The sequence below is a fragment of the Lipophrys pholis genome, assembly GCF_963383615.2.
Source record: "Lipophrys pholis genome assembly, chromosome: 1".
NCBI classification, from domain to species: Eukaryota; Metazoa; Chordata; class Actinopteri; order Blenniiformes; family Blenniidae; genus Lipophrys; species Lipophrys pholis.
In genome coordinates this window covers 28,667,164-28,682,645 of record NC_137635.1, presented here as the reverse complement: position 1 = coordinate 28,682,645, position 15,482 = coordinate 28,667,164, and the positions used below count along the sequence as shown (strand labels likewise).

The following is a 15,482-nucleotide window of genomic DNA, read 5'->3' as shown; positions in this document are numbered from 1 at the left end:
ACAGAACTGTGTCGGCGTCGTTCTCCTGAGTTAATTAGCCAGAACTGAAATGTCAGGATTTCTGCAAAAGCAGATTGAAAGATATACAAAATAATGGTATCATCAGCTGACATTTACTGAGCTTCCATGACTCGTCTCCCATTTTAAGCTCAGCACGATCAAGCTGCACTCCGGCTTTGTTGGCTATCAGGGACAGTAAATGCAGCTAAAGCCAACCAGAGGCTCTAGAGAAGCCACAGTGCAAAAAACAGGCAGTGTTAAACCTGTTGACACACACACACACACGCACACACACACACGCACACACGCACACGCACACGCACACACACACACACACACACACACACACACACACACACACACACACACACACACACACACACACACACACACACACACACACACACACACGCACACACAGACTGAGCACACAGCTGAAGCATTGGGGATTCGTGACGGGTTTCTGTTACACAGTACAGTCAAAAAGAGAGACAGGCTGAGGAGTTAGCAAGCTTTATTAGACTCTATGAAACCACACACGCTTTGAAGATTTCATTAAAGTCGTTTTGACTCCGTCACTGAGAAAAAGATAAGCTTTCACCTCATTTAAACTGTGCGTACACACAGAGAAATAACGGAGGCGGATGTATGCGTTTGAAGTGTCACACAGATTTAGCTACAAGTGTGGCCACTTCTGGGAGATTGAGAGCCACACACCATTACCTCCACACACACACACACACACACACACACACACACACACACACACACACACACACACACACACACACACACACACGCACACACACTCTTTCACATTACTATTACAGTTTCTGATGAACACAAGTATTGTATCACTAACATTAAGCTTCACTACAAATGTTCTCACTACTAAGACATTGCATTGACTTATATTCAATTCCTGTGAACTTACTTTAACCATGACCATAACCAGAGCTTCACCCTAACTTCATGTCTTCACCAGTAAAGGTGTGATCATTTCATACATTTTAGTAGGAGTCTGGTTTCCGTCTCCACGAGTCTCCTTAAAATGCACACACAGTGACATTGCGATGACTCACATTGATTTCCTGAAGACTTTGAGCGCCAAAGGGCATCAGTTATCCGCTTTCATCTTACAGTTTCACACCAGCAGAAACACTGAAAACGCTAAAAGTTGAGTACCGTGTAAACATTCATTGAGCTGTCCTGCATGCAGGTTGCAGATGATGGTGTAGTAAATGGTGGTAAATGAACACTTTGTTGGAAAAGAGCGGTTGAATTGAGGCGATCGAGCAGCACATTCAGTGCTCTGGGATCTGCCCTCGGTATTGTCATTGATCGACTCACGTATGAGCAGAGAAACTACCGACCGGAGCAGTTTCCCTGCTCACATAGAGACCGGTGTGTTTAGAGGGATTTTGTCACCATATTCCAGACACCAAAATTAGCTGAATATGTTGAGAAAACACACTCACTAACACCATCTTGCAATGAAGATTTAAAATTCACACGGCGTCATCTCAAGTGGGATTTTTAACAGTCATAGCGGGAATTTGTTGGTGAGACAGTAAGGCCAAGATCAATAATTTGTCACCCGAGACGCAGATTGAGCTTCACGGGCTCCTTCTGTCAGTCGCTCAGAAAAAAAGAGACGTTTCTTCTAGTTTCTGCAGATGCACTCGTCTTGACCCCGAAAAGTACAGGCTGTGTTAACTGTCAACACAAACATGCAATTACACACACACAATGACATAGTGCATCGCAGATTATGGGAAGTGCCTAATTGCTCTATAATTGCATGTGGTGGAAGGTTTTGAGGTCGTGTTTGATTCGACCTGCCCAGTTGTAAGGAGCCGAATCACTTTAGGATAATGCACGGTGTCATAACATAAATTACAGAGATGTAATTTTTCACGTATGTTTAATCAGAGACACTCAGGGCACATTTGCAGTGGAGCTGAAATGCTGTTTGCTTCAAGTGAGCAGGAGTTATGGCCAACATGATTAGGTTATGAAATTGGACACGCAAAGTTCAGCTTGAGGTGATGGAAATGTGGTGTGGCTGCATGAGGCGACATGGCAGTGTGTGTGGATTTGTGCATTTGCATAGAGGCTTTCCACAAAAGAGAACAAACATCTCCTAAGCTTTGACCTGAAGTCTGGAGATTTGGAGCTTTGCATTGATTTGGAGCTCCGATGCAGCCTGACAGAGGGAACAGAGATGATTAAACTAATGCTCGTTTGGATTTGTCCAAGGCAAAACTACAGAATATATTGTATGACTAACACTAATTCATTCCACTTGTAACTCAATGTCTCCTGGACATTTCGCTATGCAACCATAGTAAATTCATTTGAAATGCGTGATTAAAGTTTCCATCACTATGACATTACCAATCTAGCTTTTTATTTATTTTATGTCCGTGATGACTGAAGTGTAGTGTTTCTATAAATGACATGCTATTATTCAAGATATGAACATATGTGTCTTTCTTTCTTTAAGTTTGTTGAACACATTCTTTGATATGCTTTGGGAACAGAAAATGTTCCTGCTTGTTCTGCCTCTAGATTCCTCCCTGTGGTTTTGTTGTGTATTTGTCTCTGCGTGTTGAATGAAAAAAGGTGTATTGGCCCCACCTAATTGCAATTCAATTCTAATTAGTTCATCAGTCCACAAATTCCGCAACATAACCTTGGCCAATCCACATCCATCACTGTGCCGCTGATAACTTCTATGAAGGGATGAGACAATTTCCCCGAATTGAAATGTGTTGCTGTGCCATCAAACCAAACAGACCTGGCTGTTTTTATTACTGGAACCGTGAATATTGATGGACGCTGATGAGGAGAAAGGCAGGATCAACAAATGAGGGGTGATGAAGAGGGAAAATGCTTGTAGTGTGTAAAGCGGGGGGCACTCTGTGGAGAGGCTCGGCATGTCGCCTCATTACTGGCTGCTCGAGCAGACTTCAAGAGGGGGAAGAGGCGCAAAGAAAGCTGCAGACGAGGAAAAGTAGGAGGACGTCAGTTATCAACGGGCTGTCTGGACTGATTTCTCTCTTGACATTTAGCTTTGGTTATCTCGCAAAAACAATACATCGAAAGAGAGACGGGGATGACGTGTGTGTTGATTTATTTAAAGTGCAATCATAATTTAAAAGCACGAGGTGAGAGGTTTGATGGATGGGGGTCATCTCTGGGCTGGGAGGGTGAAGGGGAGCCCCTCATAGCGCCCGGCTTTTGTGTTTTGGCAGCGAGGGTGACACAGGCAAATTAACCAGAGCCCCAGCCATCTGGTGAATGTTAGGGGGGCTTTGTCCCCCCGTGTCCCTGCACCTCTGACTGGCCTCAACACCCGGTGTCCATCATCCGGGCGGAGAGGGGGAGAGGAGAGGAGTAGTTATGAGGGCAGAGCCGGACGTAGGGGAGAACTTAAAGGGATTTGGCAGAGCAGATTGGAAAAGATGTTCGGTCAAAGCCCATTCTTCTTGAAAAAGTTCACGTGCCGAAACGAACACTGAGACCAAGTTGGAGATGACAATCAAAAAAAGCTGTGACCACATCCATTGCATGAAAAGGACTGAAGGTTAGAGAAGCAGACAGGAAAAAAGGCAGCAGCTGAAAGGAAGTAGACAGGGAGAAAAATAATAGGAGTATGAGTCCCTCCATGGGGGATAAGAACAGCTCTGTTTGTTGAGGGTATTTCCATTATGTGAGAACAAAATCTCTGGATTCCCCGTCGCATCATTACAGACTAACGCCGTCATTGCAGTGAGAGCAGCGCATCTGTGTTTGGGGTCATTAGAAACACTCTGTTTGGACCCTAAATTCAAAGAGTCTTTGTTTAGGTCACGCTCTTTCACCACTGCTCTCTGCCTTCGCCCATTCAGCCTATTGAGAGCCATGGAAACAAGAAGTCTTTCACTCTCCTCTCTTTCTCATCCCTCTTCTCTTTTCTCTATCTCCCACCCACCACTTCATTTTGTCCTCATCACTCCGGTCCTCACTGCCATGGGACTAATAGGAACAGGAAGAGTCAGATGCTTACTTAATTGGGCTTCAAGGTGACTCGGTAGATGTCAGAGTGTGTGTTCTGTTGGTGCACACACTTGGATGCTTCTCTGAAAATGAAGTAAACTCTGCGGAACAGAAGTAGACAAGGCCAAATGGGCTGGAATTGGCTCTAATAGTTTACTGGGCCTGTGCGGATCGTGTCTGTCTGGTCTCTTACACACAACTAAGATGTATAAAGAAGCAATGAAAACCTCTCTGAAGAAGAAAAAGTTCCGGGAACATAACTGTGAAACATCAAATCAAACCACCGCAAAAGAAACACTTTTTGCAAGCGTATATTTCATTGTTGATTATTAATATTTCAGGTAGTTACTCCCCTAAACAATAAACTCTTATAAGGTGTCAGTGTAGGGTTAATAATGTGAAATAAATGTGCCCGGATCACTACAGTTAGCACTTTAAAAAAGTACACACGGAGGAAGTGATATGTTTTGTGAGAGTGTGTGCTCGTGCCCCATGATGGCAGCCATTAGACAGGAGTAAGGCAGCCATGATGAATCGGCACTTAGCCCAGGGAAGCGCACTTGCTCAATGGGCTGTGAATCTCCCGCTGCCACTGTCAGCCGGCAGAATGTTAAATAAAGTTATTTGAATATTTGTAATATTAATGTGCCAGCATGTCAAAAACCCACTGGAGTCTAACGGTGGGGGAAAATATGAGATGATTCATAGTGTCGTGTGAGCATATATACTCGTGCTCGGGTGAGGAATCACATAAATGTCTCACTAAATAAATACATAATCATGGGTATTACACTGGAATATGTATGGATGTGTGGATGGATGGATGATGGAGTAATGGATGAATGGATGGATGGATGGCTGGATGGATGGAGGATGGATGAATGGATGGATGGATGAATGGATGGATGGATGGATGGATGGATGGATGGATGTGATTAAATAAATACTCCATGAATAAGTATCTGAGATAACAACATTGTCCAATAGACCTGTAATGATCTTATCTTATTCATATTTACTTAAACATGTTTGAACCAAAATTGTTCCAACTGTTCATACTCTGTCCTCTGAGGGAGGTGTATCGACAGATATGTGTTTTCTATCAGAAAAGGTAGAGCCTTATAAATTCATGTTTTTGGGGGATATGTGGTTTTTTTTTCCACCTTTAAAATGTTTTAATCTAAACAAACAATTACAACATGGTAATAATGCTGTTTATTTACAGGGCTGATGCATTCAGCAGTGATGGTCCTTCACCTTTTCTCCAGAGTTATAACTTAACAGCAGCTATTTGTATGTTTTTTTTGTGCTGTCAATCGATTATAAAAAATTAACTAATTAATTGCACAATTTTCTGTAATTCATTGCGATTAATCTCCTTGTTTTTCTACTGAAGACTGAAGCTTGTAATGGATATTTCTTCAGGGAAAACCACGGAATTGATGTCGAAAAACACAGACTATTCTTGAAATCAAGGACTATTTTTATAACGTCCTTTTAGCTTTGCGTGAAACTGTTTCACTCCAAGATTAGCAAAATAGTAAAAACATAAATAAATTCATTATTTAATATCCAACATAAGTCTGGGTTTTGTTAGAGTGCAGGTCCACCACAAAGTTGTAACATTATTACATAGCATGAGACTAACAATCTCTAGGTAGAGGGTTCATGTCCCACGCCGGGCGCCACCTTCCTGTGGGCTCACCACCTGCAGGAAGGCCCTTAATTGGTGCTATGTGATCTGGGTGACGGTGCTCAGACTGACACCCCCGCGACCCGGAAATGGATAAGCGGAAGAAAATCGATGGATGGATAGACAAAGTGGCAATAATATACTGTAATACACACACACACACACACACACACACACACACACACACACACACACACACACACACACACACACACACACACACACACACACACACACACACACACACACACACACACACACACACACAGAGAGACAGAGACGGCACGCACAACATACACACTACAGAAGAGCCAAGGGAAAGAGAGAAAGAGGAAAAAATAATATTTTACACGCCAGTATTTCCTTCAGCTTGAACAGTTTGACGGCTACTGGTCAGCCAACATGGCAACCTGCTGTTTTGCAGCAGAATTACTAGTGTGGTCGTTAAATTCGGCTTTTGCTTTCTTAATCAGCCGTCAGGTAACTTTTAAACTGAAACTTTCTGCCTTAATATTATTCCACTCGGTATTGTGCTGCTCTGTTGTCACAGTGCTGCGCTCAGAGGTAAGAGGTACTCTCAGGTAAGAGAGTAAAAACAAAACAAAACGGAAGTAAACAAAACTGTCAATTACGTAAAAAGAAAATTCAGCAGTTAAACGTTTCAAATCAATTAATTAACACGTTATTTTTGACAGCACACATTTTTTCAAATGGATTTACGACCTGAGGTACATTTGGTTTCCACTGTGAGAGGTTCTTGAAGTTTTATGATTATGATACAGCGTTTTATTCACAATGTCTAAAAGGATTTGCATTGTGTATCATTATGTTTCTTTTTAACATGTTTGAAAAAGGTGTGAATCAGCTCAGCCATTAGTAGAGATGCTGATGCTTTGTGGACTTTATTAGAAGATGTTCTCTGTCTTACACCTCTTTTTAGGTCTTGCAAAATATTCTGAATCTCTGCTGTTATTCGTTTTTCGAGAACTTTCTCTACGTGACAGAACAGCTCCCATATTTAAAAAAAATTATTCTTCGCCAGATTCACATTTGTTTGCTGCGACGGTCGAACACGTTCAGATCATCAACCGTCAAACTCAAGTAACAACACTATTTCCTATAGATGATTTTCATTTGGATATTGCTGGTTGTGGTGAATATTATGGTGAATATCAGAAGCCGACAAATCTAATTGTGATGTATTTTGAGCGAGAAGAGACAACACAAGGCATTGTGGGTAATGTAGTTGTGGTCAGAGTCATCCTGAAGCGGAACACAGCTCCTCCATGTATGTTTGGTGTACGCAGAAATAAAAGAGCTGCCTGAGTCATTATGTTCAGGAAGAAGCAGTGAGGACTTAACACAAACAGCATTATTAGTCTTATTGAGACTTTGTGAGACGTAAAAGCGCATGACGTCATTGTTCCCCTCGACGGGATGCTGTGGGTCCATCTCCATCCCAGAATACTAACAGACGGTTCAGACATTTATCCAGGTTGGTCAGACAGTAATTTCCAGTTACAGTTCCTGCTGTGAGGTTATTGCCCACTATCCTCCGCTCGTGTAGAAAAGTATTATTTCTCTATTGGATGCGAAGAGCGAGTCCATTGTTTGTGAAGATCCCTGTTAAAGATTAACCTGAAGGGCTTTCTGACGACAGGACGTAATTTCTCTCGGTGATTTGGGACGCCAAATACCAAAGTGCAAAGTTAAGGGCCCCCCCAGTGGAAGGGATGAGAGTGTGTAAGAGGTTTTAAAGTATTTTATACTCCCGATCAGTTGACATTAAGATCTTTAATTTCTTGCTTTGATATATTTCTTTTATTTTTTTGTGAAGCAGAGTCAATTGCCATGTGTCTGAATGGTGCGCTATAAATACATTTGCCTTGCCTTGCCTATTTACTCACTACTAACATAATACCCTCAAATTCTGAGTGATTTTATGTCTATAAATTCATACTTTATGATACATGTCACCATTTCTAATCCCCTCCAAAGTTTATGAATTACATTAATGATAGGACCCTATCTGGGATACTAGTAGTAAATAAATATGTAAAAAGAGTAAAGCAATAAACTTTATGAACAGTCAACTGTTAACAAAATATGACTAATCATAGTAAAGGGGCTCCATTGATACTGCCGTCTATAGAGCCTATAAGGAGACAGTCATCAGCGTAGAGTTTTGTTTGTCACAGAAGAAACTGTTAACTGTAAAAAACTAAAAGCAGTTTGAAGTTTTGAATTGTAGTTCACAGTGTAACATTTACACCTGTTTTTTTTGAACATCAAAATAATTAGTTCACCAGTGAGAGTTAAACACTTTCATTCTCTCATGAGAATTACAGGAGCATTAAGAAGATCAATGATTGTAGTGGATTAAAGACAAAGCAGATGACGAGCAGCAGATGTAGTCAGAGTGAATCTATCAATCACTCGGCTGGAGACGGAGACAGTCATCACAAGAGCGTCCGGTGACACTGGCACGTCGCTCAGTCTTAGCTGAGCAGGATACACACACAAGAAAAGCTTTGCATTGGTTGGAGGTAGCGGGCTGCTATTTGGAGTGTCTCTGCTCGATTTAACAGGGAGGTGATAAAATATTTAGCAGATTGCTTACATAGCCGAGGGGGAGAGAGTGGGAAGGAGAGAGGGAGCGAGAGAGAGAGGAGGATACTCGAATGGCTTGTGCGAGAGCTGGGGAGCTGGTAATGAGGATGGCATGCTGACATTATCGCTACAGAGCACAACAACTCGACGTGGTCTCTCTGCCCAGCTGACAGCAGGCCGCACACGCACACCACGCTACCTGCCACTAATTAAAACATATAGATTATAGAGAGTGCAGTCAGGTTGTAGGAGGTCCGTACGTGCGCTGGCACAATGCACAAACACACCACACGCACTCACCTGCAATATCACACCAAATAATGTACACATTAGAAAGAGTGAAAAACAATCGGTCGGTCAGCAACATTTTTACTGCATTTCCTGTTTCACTTTCCACAGGATTCAAACCGCTCGCAAACATTCATCCATCTTCGCTTTATCGAGGCAGTGTTGCCGTCAGCTGAAGCTGAGACACACCGACCATGACAACACAGCATGGCGGGCCTATCACAGGCAACTGAAATCACAGAATGAGCTAACACCAACATGCAGGGCTTCAGATTGTCCCAGGAGCTGGAGAAGAGCCACACAAACCCAGGGAGAACATGCAAACTGCTCCAAGACAAGCTTCCAGGGACACCATGTTGTGAGTGTTATCACTGCAGACACACACTGATACTGATAGCTCAGTGTGAGGCGCTCAGACTCCGTTGAGGGTTCAGTGTGACTTATGTAGAGATGGAAACAGATATTGAACCATCAACCCTGGGATTGGAAGATGAGGCTGTCCACCATGTGACCCACTGCTGCCCAACGAGGCTTGTGATCCTTCCATTTTTCATCCCACTTTTCACCATCATCATGGAGAAGGTGCAAACTGTACACACAGAGTCCTTCAGGATCTTCTTGCGGTGTGGTAACAGTGTAAATCACACACTCAAACACAATGAAAGCTCACAGGTCAATGCTGCGTCCTCACGCCAACATGGGGGTTGAGTGCAGCATATTGTGAAATCTGGAGCCGGAATGTTTCATTCATGTGTGTTTTGTGTTTTGGAGATAGTGAGAGTTCCTCCCTCCTCGTAATGTGTGTGTGTGTGTGTGTGTGTGTGTGTGTGTGTGTGTGTGTGTGTGTGTGTGTGTGTGTGTGTGTGTGTGTGTGTGTGTGTGTGTGTGTGTGTGTGTGTGTGTGTGTGTGTGTGTGTGTATGTGCGTGGGTGTGGGTGTGTGTGTGTGTGTGTGTGAAGCAGCAGGTCAGATGGAGGCTGCTCTCACTGTGGGCTCACCGTCCAGCCCTGAATCAACTCTTACTCACTGCTTTTCACCAAAGATACATTCACTGGCATTCGTACTGATCAATGAACGTTTGTGTAAAAGATACTTCACACCTCAAGTATTCCCGTTGATTATTACTTTTTAGGTTGGTTGATATTGATGAGCAGTTTGGAAGCAGTGGTGAATAACTTTTATTACTTAAGTTTAGGTTTAGTTTGCAGGTGTGGGATGGACTGACTCTGCTATTGTGTTTTGTTGCAGGCACATATTTTATAACTTTTTATTTATTGATAACTTGTTTTTCTTTAAAAGAGAAAATGATTGTAAGAAATCCCTTTGTGTTTGTCACAGGAATATGTTTGTGTTATGCTCCTGCATCCATCCCTACATCCATCCCTCCCTCGCTAAATCCATCCATCCATCATCCATCCCTCCCTCGCTAAATCCATCCATCCATCCATCCATCCATCAATCCATCCATCCATCCATCCATCCATCCATCCATCCATCCATCCATCCATCCATCCATCCATCCTTCCATCCATCCATCCACAGTGCACAAGCACACAAGCTCCTGCAGGAGCCATGGCTCAATGCGCCGTGCTCACACACCTCTCAGGTTTCAGTGTAACATACTGCCAGGTGAGGAAGGGAATCTAACCATGAACATGGGGCTTGGAAGACGAGGCACATGAAACGGCCCTCTGGCTGTCACATTGAACACACAAAGCAAAACAGGAGCGGCTGGAATGAATCTGCTCCTGCTATCAAGTTGCAATAAGCTGCGAGTCATTATTTTGTCATTAGCTGCAGAGCCATTTAAGTAAATGTTTGTGTACAATGTTTATGTCATCTCAACAACTAATTAAAAACCCACTCAATGGACAAGTTGCTCTTACATATTGGTCACGAAGGTAAGTTTGAAGAAGGCGAGTCATTGTTTCATCACTGCCTTTTTCCCTGAATAGAAATAATGTAGATATAAATAGTAGCACATTATCAGATGGCTCAGGATAGCTCAAAACAGAAGCAATTTCTTTCATTTCGTATTTTCCACGGTGGTACTTCCTATGCAACACCTTCCTCTCATTTTACCCCGAATGGGGGGAATTATTTCAGCATGAAACCACATCCACTCATGTTCTTTTTGTTCCTGTTACTTCATCTCTAATGGGCAATTACTTCAGAGCCAATGCTGAGGCCGTGTTATTGCACCAGCCCTCCATTGATTGGTTGCCTATCGTACTGAGCTTCCACAAGCACTTTAAGGTTAGATTTCCCTGTTTAAATAATGGATTACAAGTCCATAGAAAATAAAAGGTTGAGATTGCTGTTATTGGACGGGCCTCTCAGTGGAGATGAGAAAGGTACAGATTTCATTTGAGTCTCCAGAGAGCGAGCTCACAGACAGAAATGACTCCATCATCTGTTTTCTCTTAGTACCTGTATTCTTCTGACCAAGTTAGTGTTGTTGCCCTGATAATTGGAGTTTACATTAAAAAGCATTTCTACTATTCAAACCGAGGTCATCTAACATAAACAGCTTCCCCTTTCCTATCACCAGTACATAGCAGCTAAGTCAAAGCTCACTCAGTGGGAAGTCGACTCGCTGTGGGTACTTACAGAGGAGTCGAGAGGATTGTGGGAATTATCTGAAATATACGTCTCCTGCTCTGTTCAAAGGGCCTTTGTAGTGCTGCGCATACTTGGGGACCGTGTGTGTGTGTGTGTGTGTGTGTGTGTGTGTGTGTGTGTGTGTGTGTGTGTGTGTGTGTGTGTGTGTGTGTGTGTGTGTGTGCATGTGTGTGTGTGCATGTGTGTTCACAGCAATGCCAATGCTAACACAGGCAGCAGAAACACACAGGTGCAGCTTCAATTACCTCTCTGGGAGTGAAAACAAGATCCACGTAAATTTTAAAAAACAGGAATGTTTGTCCAATCTAAATTGACATATTAAAAATGATAAAGCTCAACATCATATTTCTGGCAGAAAACAATACTTATTCATTAGAGGCTGCAAGTTTGTTTCTATCAAACGACGGTGGAGGTGATGTGACATTTCTATGCTTTATATTGAAAACTTTAACAATACACCTTCATGGGACACAGCCAGAGCATGAAGCGGATTGAGTTAAAAAAGTCAATATAACATCTTCAATCATTCAAAAAGAATATCAATGGACATGCTGTCAAGGCAGTTTTTACCTGGAAGCTCAGTTTTCAACCCATTTTGAACTTAAACATAACACTCTTATTGTGCTGACATAAAAATGTGCTCACTCATACAATTGCATGACCTGATATATGAATTAGGGGGAAAAAAAATCAAACTTCAGAGATATGTTGTACAGCTCGGTGTAAAATACCATACAATCTTATCATCTCGTGACTTTAATTACACAATATAAAAAAGAGATTGTTCAAATAATGTATCGCAAATCACATTTTAGACCTTTAAGTCACTGGGATTTTGACATTTTATCCCAAAATTGAATGGAAATTTCATACCAAGCTCTTGAAGGCAGCCAACTCCAGCCCCATAATTTTCATTTAAAAAGACCATTTCTGTGTGTCTGTGTGTTTCTGTGTGTTTCTATTGTGCATGCAAGTGTGTGGCACACAGAGCATAGAGCAACACAACAGGGATACAGTAGACACAGTCACACATGCTGTTCTTTGTAGATATCTGGCAGTCTCATATCTGTTTATTGATCAGAGCAGATGTGCGTCAATCAATCTTATCTGAGCTCCACACACTCTCCAACTAACCTCCAGAGGCCGGCCGAGCGATACCGCGCCACACTGAGAGCCCCGAGCCACTCGCATTATCGTTACACACCGTGAGCGAATTTTTTGTGCGTGCGTGCGTGCGTGCGTGTGTGTGTGTGTGTGCGTGCGCACTAGAGGAGATGCAGAAAGAGAAAGAACAGCTTGAAAGGAAAACCTGGATTAACCTTCCCTTTATGTGCGAGTGATTATCTCCTTCTCAGAACTTTGTCTTCCAGCACACCACACTGAGCTGGACTCAAACCTGCTGCCATCTGTAAAAGCAGGTTGTGGAAAAGCTGGAAATCGCTGCAGATTACAGCTCAGTGCTAATGTGGCTTTTTAGCACTTTAAATCTGGACGTGAAGGAAAACCTATATATACATCACCATCGGCAAAACGCAGGAATCACTATTCAGCAGTAGCATTTACGTAAAAAAAAAAAGAATGATCCAAGGGACACACTCACATCTTGTTATATGTAAGCCTAAAATAGAAACGATTCATATCCACTCTCAATGAGAACTTTGTTGTATTATGTGTGGATTGAATGTGGCTTGAAGCAGAGAGGTTCTAGGTTTTCTAACACACTCAGTGGATTGACTTTATGTCTTACCTCTGCACACGTTGCCGTTGTCGGGTTCGAAGCCGGCCTTGCATGTGCAGCTGCCGATAGGAACCATCCACTCTCCGTCTCCGTTGCAGTAGAGCTTTATAGGGACGTCCACTTCCTCTGAGTTGGGGATGCAGATTCCTCTAGCAATGACCAGGGAGGTGCTTTCAGCGCCGGTCATCGTCTCTGGAAAGATTGCAAAGTTCTGCACCACGCTGGGGCATTTCTTATAAAACACCCTGACGGACAGCAGAGACATGCAGGCTCCGTAGTCCTGGAAGGCCAAGTAGAAGCCGTTTTTGGACAGTGGCCCGAAGCTTCGCACCTCTGTGTTGACCTTCAACAGACGACCGCCAAAGTCCACCTGCGAGAAGCTCTCATCAGCAGCGATGGTATCCACCTTGAGGTAAGGAGCCTCCATCCAGAAGGCCGTGCCTTTGGTGGCAATGACGGCGTCGGTTTCATAGTAGTAGAGGTTGAACGTCTCCTTACACGACCCGGGGACGTTTGGGAGGGAGCTGCAGTCACGCACAGTGAATCGAATCTCCACGTAGATGCGCTGCGCCCCGCGCCGGTCGATGAAGGTGGTGAGGAGCCAGTTGTTCTGGCTGGGCTCGAAGACGTTACACACCTGGTACGTCCTGATGGTGTTGAGGTTCTCATCATAGCCGCTCACCTCCTCCCACTGCAAGCAGAAAACAAAACGAGGGGATGGGGACAGAAGAGTGCACATGGCTGATTAGAAATCCTCCGTGATAAGACCGTGGCGCTTTCTCATTTTTTGATAGAGAATGCTAATATTGGCTGAGCCGAGAAATTGTACACACATCAGTAACCTCCTTAAGGAACTAGATTGAAGTCTTCTTCCAAGAATGACAAAAGAAACATTAGCCTGTTGAGCTACAGGCTTCGTCCACTGAGAATACACAAATGTCCTTCTATGAAATAGCAAATAACTCAGTAAGTGCAGCAACAGCACAACACTACTTTATGGCGTTGTTCTCTAAATACGCTCACAGCTGTACTCTGTGTACTCCCTCCGTATGAGCACAAGTCGGGTAATTGCTTTGGATGCATTGCTATGTGTTATCTATGCCAAGTGTTGCTGGGCAAAGAATTGATGCGTTATAAAATATGGTGTGTAACAAACTCAAGATTATGCACTGCTGAATTACAATTAGACAGACGGGGAAAACATGGCAGCCAAGAGCCAGTGTGATGGAGGAGACTGATCGGAAACATGCAGTAGGCCATCTCTTGCAGGTGTGACCCAGAAAGTGTGTTGGATGAACATGTGATTCCCCCGGGGAACGAAGTCACGTCATGATGAAAATGTGCCATTAGCGTTTGGCTGGAACCACAGAGAACATTTAAAAACTCCCAGAAGCTTGATTTGACTCAGTGTAGTTCAAAAGGTTTCAGTGTATTGATTTTCGATATGTGATCTTTTAGATTGTAAATGAGCTTTTATGAGGCGCGTGCCATTGTTCCGTGCAGCGAAGTACGCCGCAGAGCAGACGAGCTCGCACAGAGAAGGCGAGAAGCTGTATGCTGTCACATAAAAGGCCTCCTACTTGAAATGAATATTTTGTGGAATAGAGAGGATGATCTGAGACAATTGTGAAACTTTTCCCTCAGATCACTTTCACTCCCTGTAATAATGGCATTCTTTTCACTCCTATTTGAAGCAACGGCGGCAGCTTAGAGATTTATTTCTCCAAATGCCGCAGCACCAATGATCCAAACAGCTGTAGGCGAGGAGAAGTTAATGAGCTCTATAGTGGACTGAGTGGGCCTCCAGTCACTACATGTTTCTCCTGTGCATATATCTCCTGGTGCTTCCCTCTTCTTCTGACCTTTACAGCCCCGGCTGCTCGATCAGGCCTAATGGGGAGGGGAAGACATCGCCTCTACACGTATACACAAACCGACCACTCGACTTATGGGAAAGATTCCTAAGTCCTGCAAGGTGAATCCATAAACCGACCGGAGACAAGAAACACGCTATAAATGTCAGTTATCAAGTTTAGTCTTGGAAAATCAACAGAATCGATGTGAATAATAAAACTATCCAAAGAGTAGTTATCTGGAAGAAAACAACAAGGTGGAAGGAAGCCGGTGTGAGAGTGGCGAGGTGATGTAGAGGGTGTGGAGGGAAGACACTTGAAGAACAGCGACACGGCTGACATGATAAACGAGTTTACAGAAATCCAAGGTGCAAATTAAAGCCTTTTTTCACTGCTGCTCCCTCTGTGCCCACTTCACTCTACTCTCCTTCCCTTCTGCTCGCTCCTCTCGTCTCTGCTCTGTAATGACCATTCATCAGCATTACAGGAACCTGTCCCTTTCAGCACTGCCTGTTCATTAATACCGCCAGCCCTGGGCTCCTCTGCACCCGTCTGCTCCAGTCTAGGAGGGGGTCCTCACCGCCTCTCGTCTAGCCAAATGACCACCATCTTTCACGCCAGAGAGGAGCCCGAGGCG

General features: G+C 43.5%; 1 protein-coding gene across 1 annotated transcript in view; it reads right to left on the bottom strand.

Moving 5' to 3' along the window:
* The window catches only part of LOC308114709 (ephrin type-B receptor 1-B), a 195,261-nt gene that overhangs the window by 98,257 nt on the left and 81,522 nt on the right, over positions 1-15,482 (bottom strand). The window contains exon 3 of the mRNA XM_080471806.1: positions 13,002-13,683. Coding sequence (XP_080327932.1) covers positions 13,002-13,683 — 682 coding nt within the window. The remainder of the gene's footprint in view (positions 1-13,001; positions 13,684-15,482) is intronic.